Source organism: Pinus tabuliformis, chromosome 1_2, assembly GCF_031772625.1.
Source record: "Pinus tabuliformis cultivar Carrire ecotype Pingquan chromosome 1_2, CPIR1, whole genome shotgun sequence".
NCBI lineage: Eukaryota > Viridiplantae > Streptophyta > Pinopsida > Pinales > Pinaceae > Pinus > Pinus tabuliformis.
Genome location: NC_142298.1, coordinates 283,817,805 through 283,840,537, shown reverse-complemented (window position 1 = coordinate 283,840,537; position 22,733 = coordinate 283,817,805). Strand labels below are relative to the sequence as shown.

Below are 22,733 nucleotides of genomic sequence, written 5' to 3'. Positions count from 1 at the left end.
GCTCTCTTGTTTCACCTACAACTCTAATACCATGTGAAAATTTGAATGGCTAAATTTCTATTGCAGCAACTGATTATGTTTCTTCTATTTGTTAATTACTGAACAAAATTATTTAATGTTTCCTACTGTAAATGTTGAAGTTTCTAAGTCTATCAATTAGAAACCCTCCATGCACTTTACTGATTTATTCCTACCTACTTATTTCGTTACTTAACAAGTTATTTACAATGTAAATACTGAAAATAAACACTAGTGCATGCTCAACATATTACAGATCAACAACTGAGGGAAACAGAAACAATCACACCAAATGACACCATTATTTTTTGACCAATGTCCCCGGAAAAACCTAATGCGGGAAAACCAGTGCAGCTATCTAAGGGTTTTCTTATTAAGCAATTCAAAGTACAATTTGAGTGCCAAATCTGGCTTACCCAACAAAGAATTTCCTTGCCAGTAGTACCTCTCAGTCTGAGACAAATGTCCCGGATAAACCTTCCGACAACTCCTTAGCTCCAATCTGCCCCAGAAACCCCAGCATCTGCCTTTCTGGACTGCATCAGCCTCTCTCTGCCTAGCGCTAACCCTACGTCACCCTAAATGGGCCTGCGTCAGCCTCAGGAGGCCCTGCATCAACCTTCTGGCCCTCTGCGTCAGCAATGCTAGCCTCTCTGAAGCACTGCGCAGCTCCCAGCTGCCTCTGTGTAGCCTTGTGTGAGCCCTGGCTGCTACTGCGTCACTCTCTCTGACTCCTACGCTGCTCTCCCGACCCTATCTCTACTTCTCTGTCTCTCTGTACTCAATGCCCCTCAGTGCAACTCCGATCACTAATTCTATCTCTCTTAACAAACCCGGCTCTAGAGAATAGAATGATTGATCACTCTGGTATGTTCTCCAAGTGACCCTCAAGCCTCCTCTTATACTTTTCTCGTTGACAAATCAACGGTCGAGATTAAGTCCCTAATCAATGGCTAAGATTAGATCTGGCTTGATCCATGACTTTTGGACCATTCTAACACAGTTTTATATTAATACACATTAATATTTTATTTTCTCGTTTAGACTTAGGGACTCCATTAAAAATATTAATTATTTTAATATCTCCCAAACTGTTTAGAATCTGCCCAAACCCATTCTGGGTATTGGAGATCTCATGTGCCCCAACCTCTCCACCAAATTTCATGGCTAGAGCACATCCGATGCTACCACAAATCAACAGTAAACACCGAAACTAATACACTACAACCTTCACCATTTAAATAAAATGTGGAAACAAGAAACTGAACAAGAAAGAAATACACAACACATCAACACAATTATTTTTGGACAAATGTCCCTGGAAAACCCCAGTGTGGGAAAACCGGTGCAGCAGTTGAGGGTTTGTATTATTAAGCAATAGTATTTTCTGAATACAATCTCTGAATTCCCTGTTGGCTCTCCAATACAGAGAATATCACTAACAGAGAGATAAGTGAGATTACCTCACACTATCACTGGAGATATTGCTTGATCCAGCCACTAAATGAACAGCCCCTGGCTGCCTCTACATAGTTATTGCGTCAACCCTGCGTCACACTGTCTGGGGTCTGCGTCACTCCTCTCGCAATCGATTTGCCTCTGAGATTCTGACTTATGCTCTCCTAGTCTCACACCCCGGCTTCCATCTATAGAAATTGATCTCCCCAGCAAATTTTCGGACTTCCTCAAGGCTCTGTGTGACCCTACGTCAACCTCTTCTGGTTCTGTGCTGCCTCTCTCAAATCTCTCTCTCCCTCCTCTGCTGCGTATTCCCGGATCAAGAGAAATCTCCAACCGGAACTATTTGTGCCCCTCACTACAAAAGCTCACTTCGAATTTCTCACCGGCAACTGCTCTGCTTCCGAAATTCGATCTTCTAAATTCTCTCGATGTGTTCTCCAAGTGCCCCTCAAGCCTCTTCTTATATCTTTCTATTGGACAACCAACAACCCAAATTAACTTCTAATCAAAGGCTTAGATCATTTTGGTTTGATCCTCGTCTTCTTCTAGAAGTTTCACCCACATTAGATTAATACCCTTTAATTATTTTAATTTCCTAAGTTTAGACTTAGGGTCCCATTAAAAATAATTAATTATTTTAATAAAACTGCCTTCGGGTGGAATTTCCCAAAACGATTTCTGGGTATTGGAGAATGCATGTGCCTAAACCTCCCTACAAATTTTGAGACTTAGAGCACATGCGACACGCGACACTACCAGAAATCAACAAAGTGGTGAAGTGAGAGTGCAAGGATATACCGATTATGACTGGGTCCGAAGTGTAGTGGATAGAAAGAGCACCACGGGTTATTACTTCAGCTTGGGATTATCTATGATATCCTGGTTTAGCATGAAGCAAACTTTTGTCGCACTTAGTATAGCAGAAGCGAAGTATATCGCAACCAGGGTTGCAGGAATCGCCCCCCCCCGGATCCTAACCCGGAACCGCGACCCGTGCGGAATCGTTTCGGAATCCCTTGGCGAAGCGCGATTCCAGATTGAAGGTGGCGCGGTTCCGTTTTTTAAAGCCGATTCCTGGTTTTTAGGTGGCGGTAGCCCGGATCCGCGCTTCGGAGGGCGGTTCTGGCATCCGGTTGCGCCACGCAACCCGCCCGGAAGCGCACGCAACCCGCACGCAACCCCGACGCAACCCGGACGCAACCTTTGAGTTGAAGGGAAAATTGCTGAGTAAAAGATTATTATAAATGCAGGAACAATTGTTGGAAAAGAGGCTGAATTACTGGGGATGTTTCGGGGTCTAACCATTCCATCAGCTGATCCGAATTGATGATTCCAGGGCTGAGTTACTCTATTCCTGAAGGGGCCGAGTTATCTTTTTGTGGGCTGATTTCCTCTAATTCACCTAAGGTCAAGTTCTGAAGTGGAGGCCGAATTGTATGCTTTCCAGGGGGTCAATTTGTGGGGAGGACGACTTTCCGCAAGAGGCCAAATTCATTTCAGTGGTGGGCTGAGCACAATTTTCAGAATTAAATGAAGAGGTTGAATTACTGATTTACAGAAGGCCGAATTTCCCTTTCTTAGTGGCTGAACCTGTGTGTCTATTGCTAAGTGTACCAAGGCATTTGAAGGTGAAATTGTAAATGGTTTCTCTGCTAGAAGAATCACGAGTTATCTCAGCATTGTACATGAGTGGACTGGTGGTATTTTGGCACTTTGAGGGAAGAATACATGTTTTAACCTCTGCTGAAGCTTAATTTGTCTTTCTGTTGATTTTCTGGCCCTGTACATACATCTACAGCTGTCACATCTTCTATTATTCACTGGTATTTTGAATCTCAGTCCTCCTTTTATTGCTGAAGTGTATGTATTAGAGATGGGCATGCATTTAAATTTAATATGAAGTGGATATCAGCATTTCTCAAACACTCCTCTCTTGTATGTTTATCACTGTTCATGACCTTATGCTAAGTTGTAAAAGAGATACCTACAGTACACTGCCTACAAACTGTTTGTGAAACTCCTCGGTGAACTAAATCTTACAAACTCAGAGAGATGGACTGATATTTAATTTTATATGCTGTCATGTGATGTTCATCTCTCCTAAGTTGCTTGTTACCACTCACTGCGGTTGGAACCATCATTAGAGTTGCACTAATTTATGGTGTCCCACTATTTGAAAATGAAATTATTCAAATCACACTTGCAGCAGAAGGTTCATGACATGTTTGACAAAAAACTCTCACTGAAAGGACTCATTGAAAACTCAGAAAATTCGTGGTCGTTTTGGGAAATTCTCGAGCGGGAATATTACAAATATTTTCTTCTCATTTTTAGAATAGCTATTGGAATTGCTTTTGCACTTCTTAATCTAGACAACCAATAAAAGAATACAAGCAACCTCTGAACTTGTGTGAACAAATAGTTTCCTTATTTAAAGTGGACAAAAGCATTGAACCAAGGACTTGAACAAGGACCACTTAGTAAAGTACATTAAATCATAATAAGCATACATTCATCAACCACGTGTTTAAATCATCAGACAAATAATGTACAAGACAAAAATAAAGAAGTGGCCCATTTGGGACTACATGCGTTCATGGCTTGACATTCTAACAAAGAAGAAGACACCACATAATTCGTTAAAATAGTCAACAAAATTTACTGAAATTTTAGTATTGAATTACTCAACAACTACAAGAGGTGACAGTTATGACAAGGATAATGACCTATTCTCCCCCGTTGCACAGATGCAAGTATAGGAGCAACGCCTACAACCACCAAACATATACACATAGTGCAAGAACGTGCTTTCCAATTGATACTCCTTCATCCCAACTTTTGTTCTTCGCATGACCTAGCCATGCAAGTTTGAATAAGCAACAAATAAAATCTCTAAAGAAATACAAACTTTCTGCACCATAATTATTAATTACTCCCTGGCATGATGCTAAATTTAGTACTAGTATGATACTAGTAACTACAATGGAATCATGGATGCCATATCTATCTTGATTTATGCAAAAATATGCATGTTTTCATGTCTTCTACAATTAATTTGGTATTTGGGATGTTTGTTTTGAGTATAAATGCAAAAAAATATAAAAAAAAATATATATATATAGCAGACGCTTCCGCGGACGCTTCGCTTCCTAGATTTTTGGAAAATGACGCTTCCGCGCTCCGCGCTTCCGCTTCGCTCCCGCTTCGTGCAACATTGATCGCAACCAGTGCCGCAAGTCAGGAATTAGTGTGGATTTCGAAGCTACTTGCAAGGCTATTGACGACAATGATATATTGTGATAATCAAAGTTGTGTCATGCTTTCAGAGAATATAGTATTTTATGACAGGTCAAAGCACATTGAGATCAAATATCACTTCATCTTAGACATGGTGCAGAAGGGAGCCGTGAAGCTCTAGTATATATCCACAAACGAGCAGATTGATGACAGTCTCACCAAGACTCTGTCTAGGGGGGGTTTATATACTTCAAAGACAAGCTTGGCATGATGCCGAATGTCTCCCTCGTTGAGAGGGAGTGTTGATGTTTTTGTAGCATCAGGCAGACATTCTCCCATGGGGTCATGCTGATTTGACTAGGAGAGAATGATACATTCACCCATGGGGCCATGTTGATTTGGCTAGGGGTGAATGGCCCAGGGGCAGTCTTTCTCCTATGGGGCCATGCTAATTTGGCTAGGGGAGATTGGCCCATGATGCTCACATTATGCTCTAGGATGGAGTGATCTATTTTTTATAGAGTGGGTTTGAATTGTTTATTGATTGGGGTTTTTCACCCAACAGTGGGGTAAACAATTCTAGTCTAATGTTGAGTTGTGATGTAGGCTTCATAAGTGAGGGGGTTTCTTGTGATGAGGTGCCCCTTGATGGGTCTCCACTCAACATTAGAGCTCTATATAAATAGACAAGCATGTGAGAGACAAGTTATCAACATAGCAAGCCCAATTACCAACTTGAGCAAGCTAAATGCTTGTGAGTCGAAGTTGGTGGATCCCACATTGTATAGGCAGGTGATAGTTTCTCTAACATATCTAGTCAACGCTACGCCAAATATATGCTTTGTTGTGAACACACTACACTAGTTTATGGTGGAGCTGAGAAGGGTTCATTGGGTGGCAACAAAGCATGTGCTCAAGTATCTATGAGGTACAATGGAGTATCAGCTTAGATATGTCCAGAGTGGTGGAGCGCATTTAATGGGCTATACAAACTTTGACTAGGTTGGTAGTGCATTGGACAAGAAAAGCACCTCTAGGTGTTGTTTAGTTTGGGATCAGTAATGATCCCATGGTTCTGCAAGAAGCAAAGTTCAATGGAAATTACTTCAGCGAAGGTTGGGTTACATGGCAACAAGTTTGGCAAGTTGTAAGGCCATTTGGCTTCACAAGATGTTGTTATGAATAAAATATATAGAAAATAATGTAAATGGTAACAATCATAAATAATGACTAGTTAATTAGTAATTAGGTTGAAGAGGCATGTCTAAATGAGACATGACTCTCCATGAAGAGGCACTGCCTAGTATATAAGTAGGCCCCTCACTCTCATTTGTATCATATTCTTATTCATACATTTTAATATATATTCTTGTATCTCGATGGAGATCTTTATATTCCAAGTCTTCTGGAGTATTTAACCTGAAGAACGAACTTTGTTAGCTTCAGATGCTCACAGGGTTATTTGATCTTGAATTGGTGATCCAAAATGGATTTTGGATAGACTCCTAAGTCTAAGTATTCCTCACAGAGGAAAATTAAAGTCCAAGGAAGTTCCTAGAAATAGCCCCATGGCAGAGATCTTTTCATTCTGAATCTACTGCAAGTTGAATGGGCTAAAACGGACTTAGGATGCAGAAGTTATCGCATAAAGAAGATGCCCTGTTTCTTTGAAAAAAGAGGCAAAATCCCCTAAAAATGGCAAAAAAAACCCTTAAAAAGGGAAATCGCATCGGAAAAAGGCAAAGGCCGGACTTAAGCGAAGGCGAAAGAAACCCCGATCGACCGATCCGATCAATCGGGTTGGAGACAGGCCTGCATGTGATATCGGGACCCTGGACTTGGCGATTGCGATCATGCGATACGCCGATTGCCGATGATCGGATCGGCGAATCGGTATCGGCGATGCTCAGAGACAAGGGACGGACCCCTGGGCCGATGCGACTTGCGATGCGATATATCGCATCGCAATGTCGCGTCGCAGCAACATAAAGGGGCAATAATATGCCGAACCCGACGGATTTATCATCGCAGATTTATAACATTTGAGTTCCGCCATAAAGGGACTTTCCTGTGTAAAAGCGCGTTTTGGTGTAAAAACCGAAATGCAAAGGAAAGGCGCCGAAGTGATAAAGCCGAACCCGAAGGGATTTAAAAGCCCGATTCCATAGAATTTGAGTTCCGTAAAGGCAGAATTTCGGACGGGCCTTAGGTGGAAAGCAGTTTTAGGCTGGCTCGGCCGATCCCACAGAATGAACGACGCATGGCTTGGCGGAGGAGAGAGGAAAACCGCCTTTTCGGGCAGGTAACCTCCCTACCATTAAGCCACTCGAAATTGCATATGGACCGTTGGATCGGAGATCCCGTAGATCAACAGTGGAGCTGTGAAAGTGACCCAAGGCGGATCCGATGCGATATTAGGGCGGATGCGATAAATTTTGAAGTCCGATAAAAAAGGATTTTAACAGGTTTTTTAGTGATTTCCCGTGTAATTGGAATTTTACCCAAGATGCCTACGTGATGTGATATACTGCCTAATGGCAGACGCAAGAGGGATTTTAGGGGCGATTGAATGGAATTTCACGTCTGAAATACGCATCTAATAGTGTATTTTCTGGAAATCTCTGTGTAATGCAATTTTCCCCATTTTCGGGTTTTTGCCTATGAAACGGCCCCGATTCCTTCTGTAACCGCTCTTGATCATCATGCCACGCTGAACTAGGCGTTTTTACAGGCAATGATGCATTTTGTAGCCACGGAGCCACAGAGCTAGATGGCCAGTCTAACTGATAGGGAGCAAAGAAGCCGCAGAGCTGCAGAGGGATAATGAATCGTAGAGAAACGGCCAGGGAAGCCAAAAAAAGCCGAAAAAGTACCTCAAAGGAGGCAGAGAGCTCGATTGAGAGGAATCGAAGGGCAGAGAGCAAAGAGGGAGCAAAAAGCTACTGCGCAGAGCAACAGAAGAGCCAAAGCCAGAGCCGAGAGCCAGAGCCAGAAAACCGAAAGCTTCAAGAGCTAGGGATAAAATGGTGTCTAAACCCATTGTTTCTGTGTAAAACAGTGGAGTTGAGCCAAGAGCTTGTAAAAAGGACCTTGCCATAATCCCAGAGAGCCTAGTTGAGTTGACTAGAGCTCACAGAGATGTAGCCCAAGAGTTTTGGGTGAACTCCTAATTAAATTGTTGTCTTATGTGTTGTTCTATTGCTGCATTGTTTACTATATATATATATATATATATATATATATATATGTTGTATCAACATAAATAACAGAATTTTAAAAGCACATAAACAGTTCTAAAACAGACATAAGCATACACCTATATTGTCAAGCACATATTTAATTCCGCATTGGTTAATCATAAAGACTTGGGCATATTTAAGCTTTGGAAGTGGGAGAGGTTCTTGTAAGTTAGACAAGAAGCCTAAGTGCCCCATTTTCAGATCAGGTGGTATCAGAGTTGAAGATTGATTAAACACACCTTCAAAGAGGGTTACATCAGAATGCTTGATTGACAGAGCAAAGATTGCTTGTCTGAGAGGTGTTTAAACAGTCAAAGGTTGATTGTGTGCTTGTTTTGCAGACTAACTATTGTCTGAGTTTGCAGAGGTGAAGGGAAAGCTATTGATAGCTCAGTCCAGGAAGGACAAGAAGGAAAAAGGGTTGAAGGCATTCTTCTATCCCAAAGGACCTCAAGGCAATCCTTGAAGCACAAGAGGTTTGTTGCAAAAGGTTGCTTAAATAAGCTCTTTGTTAATCTTGTTTGAAATTCTTTTGTTCATTGGCATAATGACTACTTCTACAAGTGAGTCCTCAAATTCTTCTTTCTTCATCACAAGACTCTTTGATGAAGACATGAAGCAAGACTTGTCCACCATGATGGATATGGTGAGAGAAATGTATGAGGATGGAAGAAAGAGCAGCATACTTAGAGAGCAGTTGAATTCCATGAAGAAAGAGACACAGTTGCTTTCTGACATATTGCAGGAAATGGAGAGGCAACTTCATATTGCAAATATGAACCTGAGAAAGATGCATGAGTTGGAAACACAGCGCTTTGTTGCCCAAGAAGCATTAGTCAAGTATCAGCTTGAAGAAGAGGTAAACCATTCCAGTTTGTCTTCAAATTCCTCTAAGAATGCTTATATTGGTTCTTTTGAAAAACATACTAGAGGCATAGGTTCCAAGCTAATGTCCAAGATTGGCTATGAAGGAAAGGGCTTGGGAAAGCATGCACAAGGTATTATTGAACCAATAATAGTTGGGGAAAGGCCTAAGTATTTGGGTCTTGAATATGGGCAGTCTTATGGAAAGGTTTCCAAAGTTGCCATGAAGGCCATTGAAACAGCTCCAAGAAGGAGTTGCATTGCAGAGTGTGAAGATTGTATTCAAAAGGATGCAATAGCTTGAAACATCATTTGCAGGATGCAGGTGTTCAGAAGCACACACTTGAACCAGAGAGTTGTGGAAACTCTGACAGCCTTGAAGAGATTGATGGTGTTCCAAAGGGAGTCACTTCTTCATTTGATTCACCCCCTCAAGAAGGCCATAAAGGTGAAAGAGAAAGGTATAAATCTGGTTCTAATCATCTTCCTTTTGATTTTGCAAAGCATGATAAATTTCCACATAGATATGGGAAAAGAATTGCTTGTTCCTTTTATGGTTTGGATAACCATAATGTTTCTAGATGTTGGAAGAGAATGGCAACATACAGGAAGCAGAAGAAGGAAAAGAAACAAGAAGCCAAAGGTCCATTGGACAAGGCAAATCATGTTGTCAAGAGGATGCACATGCAGTGCACTTACTGCCATAAGCAAGGACATCTTGCTGCAAAATGTTGGACACTGAATCCAACAATGCTTCCACCTAAGCTGAAGAAAGTGGAAAGAAAACATGGCAGAAATGGAAAGGAAGATTCCATGACTGATGTGTCTCAGGATGATTCACATGTTGATGCTGATGTGCAGACAAAGGTAGTACCTTTGAAAGGGATTGGTAAGAAATGGTTAGAGTTCTTATCCAATTAAGGTTGCATGTCTATTGATGCATCTATTTGCATTTCCTTGTTAATGGAGATGCAAGTTGCAGGATTTTACCAAGTAGGTGAATGGAGAAGTTGAGAAGGAGACTCACTTTGTTGTTGCAACATTATATTTCATTTCAACTTCAGTGAAAGTTGAAGGATGAAATGCATGCATGAGAATGTTGTGCATGAACACAGGGATGTTGATGTTGTCCTTGTATTTGAACATGTATGTGTAATTAACTTGCAGGGTTGATTGCTTTGACATGCATGTGATGATGAAGTGTTTCATCTTTTGAAAAAGAGTCCTAATGGTCTTTTTCTACATGCTTGACTTGAAGGGTCATTTGTTTTAAAGGCATGTTTTGTGGGCTTGTTATCTAGTCCATCATTTGTATGTAGATGTAAGACATGGAGGTGTTCACCAAAGGTGAAATCTGTTTCTTTTGTTGAAGCAGGAGTTTAGGCCATCCAGTTGTTGTTTGTATTTCTGTTGTTGTTAATAGTTGTTGTTGACAGCTTTTCAAACAGGTACAAATGAAAGTTTTGTGGAGCAGATGTACTTCACATTTGTTTGAGCCACCTTGGATCAATGATCAAGGCAAAGAAGTTCAAACCACCTTCTATGACCATTTCAGCAGAAGTTCTGCAGGAAGGCAAGGAGGAAGACAATTCTTCCCAGGAAGACCAGCCCATCCAGGAAGGGAAGTGGTCAGAGACTTTGGTTCAGAGGCACTATGCAAGGCAAGTGTATGGAGGCTGAAAGAAGAGGGTGTTGTTACTCTTAGGTACTATTCAGGTTAGTATATCAATCTTTTGGAGACCAAAAGTTCTTTTAGTGGGAAGGCATGATCCAAAATGGATTTTGGATAGACTCCTAAGTCTAAGTGTTCCTCATAGAGGAAAATGAAAGTCCAAGGAAGTTCCTGCAAATGGCCCCATGGCAGAGATCTTTTCATTCTGAATCTACTGCAAGTTGAATGGGCTAAAACGGACTTAGGATGCAAAAGTTATCGCATAGAAAAGATGGCCTGTTTCTTTGAAAAAAGAAGCAAAATCCCCTAAAAATGACAAAAAAAAACCTTAAAAAGGGAAATCGCATCGGAAAAAGGCAAAGGCCGGACTTAAGCAGAGGCGGAAGAAACCCCGATCAGCCGATCCGATCAATCGGGTCGAAGACAGGCCCACATGCGATATCGGGACCCTGGACTCGGCGATTGCGATCATGCGATATGCCGATTGCCGATGATCGGATCGGCGAATCGGTATTAGCGATGGCCTAAGACAAGGGACGGACCCTCGAGCCGATGCGACTTGCGATTGCGATATATTGCATCGCAACATTGCGTCTTAGCGATATAAAGGGGCGATAATATGCCAGACCCGACGGATTTATCAACGCGGATTTATAACATTTGAGTTCCACCATAAAGGGACTTTCCTGTGTAAAAGCGCGTTTCGGTGTAAAAACCGAAATACAAAGGAAAGGCGCCGAAGCGATAAAGCCAGACCCGAAGGGATTTAAAAGCCCGATTCCATAGAATTTGAGTTCTATAAAGACAGAATTTCGGGCGGGCCTTAGGCGGAAAGCGGTTTTAGGCTGGCTCCGCCCGATCCCACAGAATGAACGACGCGTGGCTTGGCAGAGGAAAGAGGAAAACCGCCTTTTCGGTCGGGTAACCTCCCTACCATTAAGCCGCCCGAAATTGCATATGGACAGTTGGATCAGAGATCAGTAGATCGACGATGGAGCTATGAGAGCAACCCAAGGCGGACCTAATGCGATATTAGGGCGGATGCGATAAATTTTGAAGTCCGATAAAAAGGATTTTAACGGGTTTTTCAATGATTTCCCGTGTAATTGGGATTTTACCCAATATGCCTACGCGATGGGATACATTGCCTACTGGCGGACCCGAGAGGGACTTTAGGGGTGATTGAACGGAATTTCACGTCCGAAATATGGGTCCGATAGTGTATTTTCCAGAAATCTTTGTATAATGCAATTTCCCCATTTTCGGGTTTCTGCCTATGAAACGGCCGCGATTCCTTCTGTAACCGCTCCTGATCATCATGCCACGCTGAAGCAGGCGTTTTTACAGGCAATGATGCATTTTGCAGCCACGGAGCCGTAGAGCCAGATGGCCAGTCTAACCGACAGGGAGCAGAGAAGCCACAGAGGGATAATGAATCGTAGAGAAACGGCCAAGGAAGCCAAAAAGCCGGAAAAGTACCTCAAAGGAGGCAGAGAGCTCGATTGAGAGGAAGCAGAGGGCAGAGAACAGAGAGGGAGCGAAAAGCTACTGCGCAGAGCAGCTGAGGGAGTCTTTGGGGTCACTTGGAGGTCAAGTGAAAAGCCAAAGAGCTGAAGGTTGCAGAAAGCCAAAGCCAGAGCCAAAGAAGCCAGAGCCGAAGAGCCGGAGCTAGAGCCAAGAGCCAGAGCCAAGAGCCAAAGCCAGAGCCGAGAGCCAGAAAGCCGAGAGCTTCATGAGTCAAGGATAAAATGGTGTCTAAACCCATTGTTTCTGTGTAAAACAGTGGTGCTGAGCCATGAGCTTGTAAAAAGGACCTTGCCATAATCCCAAAGAACCTAGTTGAGTTGACTAGAGCTCACGGAGATGTAGCCCAAGAGTTTTGGGTGAACTCCTAATTAAATTGTTGTCTTATGTGTTGTTCTATTGTTGCATTGTTTACTGTTATATATATATATATATATATATATATATATATATATATATATATATATATGTTGTATCAACATAAATAACAGAATTTTAAAAGCACATAAACAGTTCTAAAACAGAGATAAGCATACACATATATTGTCAAGCACATATTTAATTCCGCATTGGTTAATCATAAAGACTTGGGCATATTTACGCTTTGGAAGTGGGAGAGGTTCTTGTAAGTTAGACAAGAAGCATAAGTGCCCCATTTTCAAATCAATTGGATCTGACGATGATTCACTATGACAATCAGAATTGCATCAAGCTTTTTGAGATTCCAGTGTTTCATGACAAGTCCAAGAACATAGAAATCATGTATCATCTCATCAAGGACAAGGTCCAAATAGGAGTTGTAAAGCTCCAATATATCTCCACAAATGAGCAAGTTAGAAATATTCTCACTAAGCCCCTGAAGAAGGGGAAGTTTGTTTTCTACAGAGATAAGTTGAGAGTGGTGCAGAATACCTTCCTTGCTAGGAGGAAGTGTTGATGTTGATAGCTCGGACAAGTGCTTCTACATAAGCTAGGTTTCAGGCGTGTAGAAAATGTTCAAAAGCCTCTTTAGGTACTTGCATATGAACTAGTGACTTTTATGATTTCTTTCCTAAGTTTAACTAAGGAAAAAGCACATTAATTAATTAATTAATTAATGTTGGCTATTCAGCTAAGGTTTCTAATGAAAAATTAAATTAATTCATTTTGGTGAATTAGATCTCGTCTCTACTTTTGATCTCAAGTGAGGCTTAAGATCTAATCCTTCCAACTCATCACTTCGGAGATTAAGGTTAGTGATTTGGCTTAATGAAAATTATAAAAGAAGCTTAGGGAGAGGAAGACACAATGAATGCTTGGGAGAGGGGTCTTCTCAAAGAGAGACTGAAGAGAAAATAAAGGTGTGCAGCAAGGTGATTTCAGAAGAAGGATTCAAGGATGGTGTGGAGAAACAAGGCCGAAATTTGTCAGGGGCTGAGTTTTTCCAGCCAGGTTTATGCAAGCAAAGGAGGATGAATTTCTCTAGTGTTCAAGGGATTGTACAAGTTGAGGAGAAGGAGGTCAAATTTGCAGGTGCAGGCCAAGAATTTCCAGTGGGCCGAATTCTTCAGGGTGGTGAAAAGCCAAGTTCTATTGTGCTGTATTTTCTGTACATTCTTTGAGGGTCATTTTCCCTGTTAGGGGAGCCCTAATTTTCTTGAAAGTAATAAAAAAGTGAAGGAGAATTTATTGGGCGAATTTCTGTTGTGTTTTGTGACTGATTTTCTATTGAATTTCCACACCAATTATTTAAAGTTAGGTGCCACTGTAATTTTTATTCTGCAGTTTTTCAGAAAAAATCAATTTGCTGGGGTGAATATAATTTTTTGGGTATAAAATAAATTGCTGAGAATATCAAATTTGATCCGGTATTAGAAAATTAACAGTTAGGACCTCCTCACTGGTTGGATGAATAGATGTTCTCCCCAATCACCGTTATTTTAGTTCCTCTATGTATAAAGAACCACCCAATTTTGAATTGAGTTATCGTCACAAGTGGAGACAACATCATAGAATATTGTGCGTCAAACCTCCATATCTACTGATCACATGTATATATCTCTACATAAGACTATGAGTTGAAACTTGGAATAAAAGCCTTTCAATGGCATTTCCTATGTCCCAAGGGAAAATGTTGAGAATGTTCTGTCCTTGTCTTTATTCATTTATGTTGTGTACACATATTGTTGCTTGATTAACTTTGTCACAATGTTGTTTCTAAACTATTAGCTTTCAGTGGATTTACTTTCAATAGTGGGTATGAGAGGGGAGGAACAGCAAAACAAACCTGTACTGTTTTCCCAACGCCCATTTCATCTGCAATGAGACACCTGCCACCTCTTCGTAAACCAAACCTTACACCATCCCACTGAAATGGCAAAAGTTCTTCTTTCAACTTTCTAGGTAATTTTTGTAGGAGACGATCAACTTCATCATCAGACAAATGATCTGGTAAGGTTGGTGCCCATTCCTTGTTGGAAGATGAATGTGCAGATTGACGAATGACAGCAAGAGTGGTCCAAGGAATCTGTTGCAATTGAATGCCAGGCAACTTTTTAAGAGCTTTAAGCACTATCTCATAGTCCTTCAATGAATAGATAGGATTACTCCTGTTTTCTTCAGAATCAACACATCGAATTCGACTCACCTGGTCAACCATTACATGTCATATTAGCTTATGATTGACATAAATTCAGACAATGCTACTAAAGTACTTTATCCTAAGAGCACATACAGAATAGAAATAAACTATATTTGTATTGCAGATTTGAAGGCTCCTCAAACATGAAGTATGTTATCTGTTGGTCCTAACAAAACACCTTATAAATATACCATCATAAATTTAAATATGACAGCATCCAAAATACCAATTTCTCCAGTGTCTACACGTAAAGCAAGAGTATGATAACAATGTTCCTTAAGGAAGACATTGTAAATGTTTCCATGTCTTTACAAGACTAGGCAAATAACAATTTGGCGATTAATATAGCTATCCTACCATAAAGATTAAATGTGGCCTGTTAAATACTAACTCATACTATTAGAAGGAAACACTAGAAAATGGAAGAAATGTTCTGCATAGGCTGACATTCAAGTTTCAGATGAAGCAAATCACCACTTTCAAGCTGCAGAAACATATCCCTTGCACCTCATTCTGACATTCAAACATCTAGAACACTGTACGTGAGACATCTTTGAATTTTGCACTTTGTTTTGTTCATTTCCTCCAGAAACATTGCGTATTATTCAAGACTCAAGAGAGGTAACAAAAAACTTCACGTCTGCCTCAGATCTCAGATATCTCAGACCTTGTTCTGAAATATTTCCTCCACGTGGGGTGGGGAATGATTTTTCACTGCATCATGACCCCAAACCTGGACCATATAGGGCCCTGCAGACTATAAAATTTCCGTGAAGATTGTCCCACTGAAAAGTTTTCAATCCTTCAAACCATAGAAACATGTCAGTTCATCTCTGTCCTTGAATTACAACATCCTAGACACCTTCCCAAACTGCTTTTAGGAACCCTGAAATATGTATGTCAAACTCCATAGCATAGGACATTTTGGAAAAAAATTCCAGCTGTTTTAAGCTAAACCATTTTGAGCTGAAGTTCTATTGCAGAGCAGCAATTGCCAACCATTCCAAAACATTTTCACCCAGTATATACTTGTTTGCCAGTGAGCGGCCCCATGTTTTGAATTTTCATGGTTTCTTTTCCAACTTTTCAGTCAAAAAAATAAATTCCCAGGAATTCATGGATTTGGAGCATTTCAAAAGGTTGCTTGCAAATAGCAAGCTGCTTCCTACACATAACACTAAATCCACAGTAAAGATAACTCAAATATATGGTTATTTAGACAGTTGTTTGGTTTCTCAGTAGTTCAAAACATTTCCTAAAAAACTCTAGCTTCCGGGTACTTGGAAAATCAAATCCACAATAAACATCACTAACTACAGAGTTACAACAGTGGATGTGTAGTGTTACATAATTTTGAAACTTTCTTGGGAACCTCCAGCCTTTGTTTACCTGGAGAACAAATGCATAAGAAACAGCACTGACATGGAAAGTTATTTATAACAATGTTCAAGCTGCTGGTTTGCTTGGAAAATCAATCCACGGTAGAGATGACTGAAATACCAGGTTATTACGGTAGCTAGATGGTGATAGATAACACTATTAGAAACATTTGCAAAACTGGGAGATATGGGGGGATCTGTCTGTAGTCTGTACCAAAAATGGTCTGAGGCCCCAGTTTTTCATGGGACTTAAAGGATTAATATTTTATTATTTTCAGGCCAATCCCCTGAACTCCAAAATATTTGGTTCCGAGGATTTGCACAAACCTATCTTGCACTGAGAACTGCCTTTTCTTCTTTCAAGGCCATTTGGTAGTGCTCACTGTTCTCTTGCAGGTGTTCTCATAGGAGAGACCCAGTGTCTGTCCTTGTCTGCAATTAGGCTGACCCTCTATTCAGATTGGCTACCCACATGTTTCATCAGGAAGGCTTGCAATTGCTTTGGCACAGTGCTCAGGGTAAGCCTTCATTGAGCCCTCCTCTCACCACTTGGAAGTTGGTGCACCTAGGTTTGTAATTTTTTGACTCAGTATTTTCTTGGCAGATACTTCTTTGGGTGGTCTGGACTGCCTGTAGTCTTGGGTTTCCTTCAATGTCTTTGAGGTCCATGCCTGCCTTGCTTTAACAGTGAGGATTCCTTAATCTTGTTGATTTTATTCTCCCATAGGGTTTGCTTATTAGGAATTTCTACATCCAGATCGATCACAAGGGAGTTTCCAGTTCCCACCATTGCTAAAGGATGAGATTCGTTGTGCAGGAATTTGACAAATATTGATTTGCATCTGTACCTTTTTTCTTGGACTTTGGGCCTCAGGGCTGCTCTTTTGTTAAATCTTTGAAGGTCAGTCCTTTGTAAGATGTGAATTGCTTCTAACAAAGCCTTTGTTGATTCTTCTAGGTTGTTTGACCAGGTTTGACTTGTGTGGATTTCCGTGGCCTGTTTGACCTAATTTGACTTATGAATATCAGATTGTAACTTTGCTGAACTGAAGAATTTCTCCTAGAAAAGATTCTTGGTTTTTCTCCCAAGTTTGGGTTTCCCAGGGGAAAATTTGTGCCTGTGTTTCGCTGTCTCTTTATGATCTTACTGTCATTATTGCGAGTTTGGGTTTGCCAGGGGAAAATTTGTGCCTCTGTGTGTTTGGCTGTCTCTTTATGATCTTATTGTCATTATTGCATTAATGTTGAGATTTTCTATGTACCAGCCTAGATCCATCTTAACCCCGGATCTATCAAGCGATGAGAGGGATCAAATCTCTTGAGATGCAAACCTCTTTTAAAGTGAAAAGAGATTCGATCCCTCTCAGCGCTTGATAGATTCGGGGTTAAGATGGATCTAAGTTGGTTTGTATACACATACCATATCTAGGTTGGATCCATCTCTCCCTCTCTCTCTCTTCCCTCTCTACCCTCTCCATCCTTCGCTCCTTCTCCCTCTCAAGTCCTCTCTCTCTCTTCCTTGCTCTCTCCCTTTCTCTCCCCCATCTCTCTCTCCCAATGTTATCAGAACCAAACCAATGATCGAAACGAAAAACCTTGTCGACCTTGTGGACTAGTCGGAACTGATAAAAAATCGGAAGAACCGAACAAACAAACAAACAAACGTTTTACCAAAAACACATAAAATATTCATATTATAAGGAAAAACATATATATTCATGTGCATCCATATGAATCCAAACCATTTATACATAAATATGCAAAAGATCTCATTTACATAGCATATAAGGGTGCATTTAACCAAAATAGCATCAGGTGCAATCCATCTATGAACTGAAAATACATCAACAAATAGCTTCTAGATGGCCTCTAGCATCCAAAATAAATCATGCTACAACAAATCCCTACATACCATCAAAATCATTGCCTATATTGGGGCCTTCTCCATCAATATAACCATTTAGGCAATTAAAATAAGATAGAAAAAACATAGCATGTCATGTCAAGATATTGTTTGAGTGATGGGTACATTTTTAGTAGAGTCATCATAAAGGAGTTCGACAACCAATGCCACTAACATCAAAGTACATAGAGGCTTGGTGCTCTTTATTAAATACTAATTCCATACCCTCGTACATGACAAAATCCAATGGAAACGTTGCAATCCCCCCAATCCTGAAATCCTGAAAAACTGTTAAGTCTGTTGGATTTTAAGTGAAATCTAAAATTATACTTTCTTCATATGAAATCCAATGAGGTTGGAACCACTATCAAACATCCTGAGTCATTTCATGGTAATGCTAAAAATTTAAGTAAAAATATGAAAATAAAAATTTAAGGAAAATGTCACTTTTACTTTAAGAATTTAGCATTACCATGAATTGCATAGCAATACTAGGGCCATAGGCTTGATTATTAGGCTGAGGTCCATAGGCTTGAATATTAGGCTAACCTAGGGGAGAGTAAGAAGTGGGCCAACCAACTAAAAAATCAAAAAATTAAAAAAATAGGCAAAAATTGTTTGCACAAAACCAATCCTAAACCGGACAGTTTGGTGAAATAGATCAATTCGGTAACGAACCAGCCAGTTTCGTTATAGAACCACCCGGTTTGGTGAAATAGGTCGGTTCGGTACCGAACCAGCCAGTTTCGTTACAAAACCGTCCCATTTCTATTCAACCCAGTTTTCGGCCAAAAACAGTCGGACCGGCCGTTTCCACCAATTCTGGTCCAGTTTTGATAACACTGCTCTCTCCCCCCCATCTCTATCTCTCTACCCTCCAACTCTGACACTATCTCCCTCTCTCTCTCCTTCTCTCTCTCTCCTTCTCTCTCTCCTTCTCCATCTCTGTCTTCCTCTCACTCTTCCCTTTCTCTCCCTCTCTCCCATCTCTCCTCTCTATATTCCCTCCTATCCTCTCTCCCTCTCTCCATCTCTACCTTGTCACTTCGTCTCTCTCTACCTCTATCTCTCTATCTCTTTGTTCTTCCCTCCCTCTCTCCCCTTCCAACTCCATCTTTCTCTCCCTCCCTCTCTCCTCTCCCTCCCCTCCTTTCTCTCTTCATTCCTCTCTCTTACACCTCCCTCTCTCCCTCTCCCTCTCCATATGAAGGAGAATTTTCACTCTAAAATATTTTACATTTTAATTTTTTATCGTGAAATGAGTTATGGTTTTTCAGCGTGTGGTATTGATAAGCCATGGTATTGTAACAAAACCTATTTACAAGTTGATAATATCCATAGTAAAGTGCGGGTGGATATCCATGGTTAAGAAATTGTTGAAAATTGTAGCAAGAATGGGTTCCTTGTTTTGTGCCTTAATTCAAGGAGCCTCAACGAGTTTCTCCTTGAGCATGCACGAGTTCCTATGAGTTAGGAGCTAATTCCTAAAAAGTAGGACGAGTTCCTAAAATTTAGGAAGTGTTCATGAAGCAGTTAACTGATGTGTCAAAGTGGAAGGCCGAGTTATTAGTCTTCTAGTGCGAGTTAATTGAGGAAAAGAACTTGTGGTTGAGTCTCAAGAGATAGGACGAGTTGCATGAGTAGTTAACTCGTGCTAACTCAAACAATCACAAAAGTAAACTCCTTAATTAAAAACTCACCAAATTTGGTCATTCAAATTGCTTTAAAAGGACGAGTGAAAGCACATTGTTACTCATTGTTTTGGTGAGCACAAGTTGGTGAGACCAAGCAATAGGAAGCACAAGTTTATGTGTGGAGCTTGTGAGAGGAAGAGTGTGCAAGAGAAGCTTGTGCACAGATTGGTAGAGTGGAGCAAAGATCAGCAGTCTTGCAAGGATTTCAAGTCTGATTCAAGGCAAGAAAACTAGGTTGTTTTCAAATTGAAACAGTTGTATTTGTAAGATATCAATTGCTCAGTTTTTCTATCAATAAAATTCTCATCAACCAGAGGGTTTTCCCAATTGGGTTCCCTAGTAAAAAAAATGTCTTGATTTGTGTCACTGTGTTTTATTTTTGTTCCTAATTCCGCTACAGAATTAAGTAGAGAAATTCTGTGTTTGTAAAAAAAGAAAGTGTTTTTAAGATTGTTCTTATCAGCATATCATAATTTCGTAGAAATTCTACATGGTATCAAAGCTTTTGGAACTAATTTAAGATTATCACAAGTGCAATGCATCCAAGGAGAAGGAGATTTGGTTAGTCGTAGCCTCAAGGAGAAGTGTCAAGCTGAGCAAGAGGGTTGGAGGACGAATTCCAGGCAGTTTTGTGCATAGTTTGAAGTGTTATTTTGTAATGACCCATCATTAATATAGAGAGAACGAGAATATTAGCATGCATACGATGCATGCATATGATAGCTACATATGCATGTATCGCATGCACTGCACTAGTAGCTATATTCTAAGTTACCTAAAATATTAAATATCCTGACACTCCTTCGTATAAAAAAAAACGCATTCACCCATTAGCACATATTACTTAATTAATGAGTGCTTACCAATGTTATTAAGTTTAAAAGTGTAAAGTAAAAGGGTTATAAAGAAAATAAATGAAAAGAATTATGTAAATTCTTAAAAATCCGGTTATATAATTATCTATTTTGAGCAATTTTAAATAAAGTATGTGAATGGATTATTAAAGAGATAAATTAAATCAAATAAAGCCCTATGTATGAACTTAGGACTTTTAATTTAAACATATAAAAATCTTAATCAAAGTAAAGTGACTCATATCAAAATATCCTTAAGGAGAGATACGACTCTGCACGTTGAGCAGGTGTCGTTGAGAAGGGAAGCGGTGGACTCATAGATGGAGAGAGAACCACCGCTAATAATCGGTACATAAGAAGAGGCCGAGGGGGAAGAAGGGAGGTCCGGGGTTCTTGGCCTGAGAGGCTATTTGTTGTGAGTAGGAAAACTGATTCGGGTGCTGTTGAGAGGAGGAAGGAGAAATTTATACATACTAGTTATGAATCGGAACTATTGAGCCTTGCTTGTTTTGGAAGTTTCTGGGCACGGGGGAACGGTATGCATCGGTTGAGAAGCATACTGGATCGAGTATCTAGGTATATTCGGTTTGGCTGGGTGGTTTTGGTTATTCAGTAATGAGAGCGCGGGAGCAGTTCTGGAGCACCCTCACCGCAACAGCAGTAGCAGGCCAGGTAAGTACTTCATCAAATCAATAATACCATTTCAATCAGTTCAGCAATCTTTACAGTTTCACAGTTCAGCAATCTTTACAGTTTCACCGCTCAGTAATGGCTCTTTATTTAGCAAGGTCATTACATATGGTATCAGAGCTGGTTCAACTTTCGGACCTGTTAAGCTTGTTAAAAGGTTAAATTTACCAAAATAAGGTGGTGCAAAATTCATCTCCTTGACAATACTGCAGTAGTTATGTTTCAGACAATTTAATATGATGCAAATTAGTGCCAGGACAGTCCCAAAGCTTATATCTCCTAAAATAAGGCACTGACTGCTTATGCAATTGAAGTTTTCAGAATTTTGAAATTTTTTTATGACAGTTCTGGTATTGGAAGGAGATAAATAGAAGAACTCGATTGGTTTGAAATTTTCTTCTGTTAGCCGGAGGCCTTGTTTTATTTCAGCAGGTGAGACATTCTGTGTGCCAAGAATCAAGAGTTCCAACAATTTTGAGAAGTTTGTTGCTTTTAGCTGAGGCAGTAGTTCTCAGGATCACATTAGCATTGACATCTGTTTGTGTTTCTAACTGAACAGATATATGTAAAGTACAGTGAGAAAATAAACATACTACTACCATAAAAATCCAATAGTTTCTATTATCAGACAGCATCTAACAGAAAGAAGCCCTCTTTGAATATTAAGAAGAGAGGAGCATCGAAGAGAGGAATAAATACATAGCAGAGTATATGGGCAGTCCAGTTCAATTTTTAAAACCTTAATAAAAATATAAGGTTGATATAACTTCTCTGGATTTAGAATATAACAGTTTGGGGATAATTTATAATCCGAACTTAGACAATTTATCAGTGAAACACCTAAAAGCCAAGCTATTTAAGCATCTTAACGCTATGAGCAAATAGGTCATATGCTACTGAAGGCTGTATAATATATGATAGTTTTGGCTACATGGAAATCGTTTGTCAATGACAAATATGCAGGATGAGGTCTTGTTCTCAAACAAAGATGCTCATTGTATACCGTTCCGAAGACTCCGAAAAGTGAAAGCAGTTAATGAAATTTCTATGGCCAAGCATTGGAAGAAACAGCCATGCTCTGTTGGAGGTGAACATGTACCAGTCATGGAATTAAGAGGGCTTCAAGGACTGATGGAAGCAAATGAACTACCCTCCCCTGTGCAGTCTGAGGAGGGATTGCACTCAGTTGACAGAGGTGAATGCACTCCTGTCACAAAGCTCAAAAGACTCAAGAGAGTTGGGGAATCCAGTGGACCAGAACATTCAAAAACTGGTGAAATGTTCACGTCTTTACAAGAGCAGAACACTTCAGTTCCAGATATAAACCCTACCATCGTCAGTCAGAATGGGCAATGCAGAGATTCTATACACGATGGATCTTCTGACACTGCAAACAAAAGCGGAACTGCTGGAAATGTCAAGCTTGCTGACATACTGTCCGAACCTCGTCTGAATAGGTTAAATTGCAGACCGCAGAGAAATCTTTCAAGGAAGACGATAAATTTATCGAAGTCAAGTGACAATGATGACGAAGAGGACGAGGATGAGAGTAATAGTGAGGGAGAAAATTTAGGTGGA

General features: G+C 40.3%; 1 protein-coding gene across 1 annotated transcript in view; it reads right to left on the bottom strand.

Annotated features, from left to right (window-relative positions):
* LOC149205435 (SNF2 domain-containing protein / helicase domain-containing protein / HNH endonuclease domain-containing protein) overlaps positions 1 to 22,733 on the bottom strand; it is a 460,346-nt gene that overhangs the window by 378,775 nt on the left and 58,838 nt on the right. Inside the window, exon 2 of the mRNA XM_089397405.1 lies at positions 14,282 to 14,641. Within this exon, the coding sequence (XP_089253531.1) occupies positions 14,282 to 14,641 (360 nt within the window). The remainder of the gene's footprint in view (positions 1 to 14,281; positions 14,642 to 22,733) is intronic.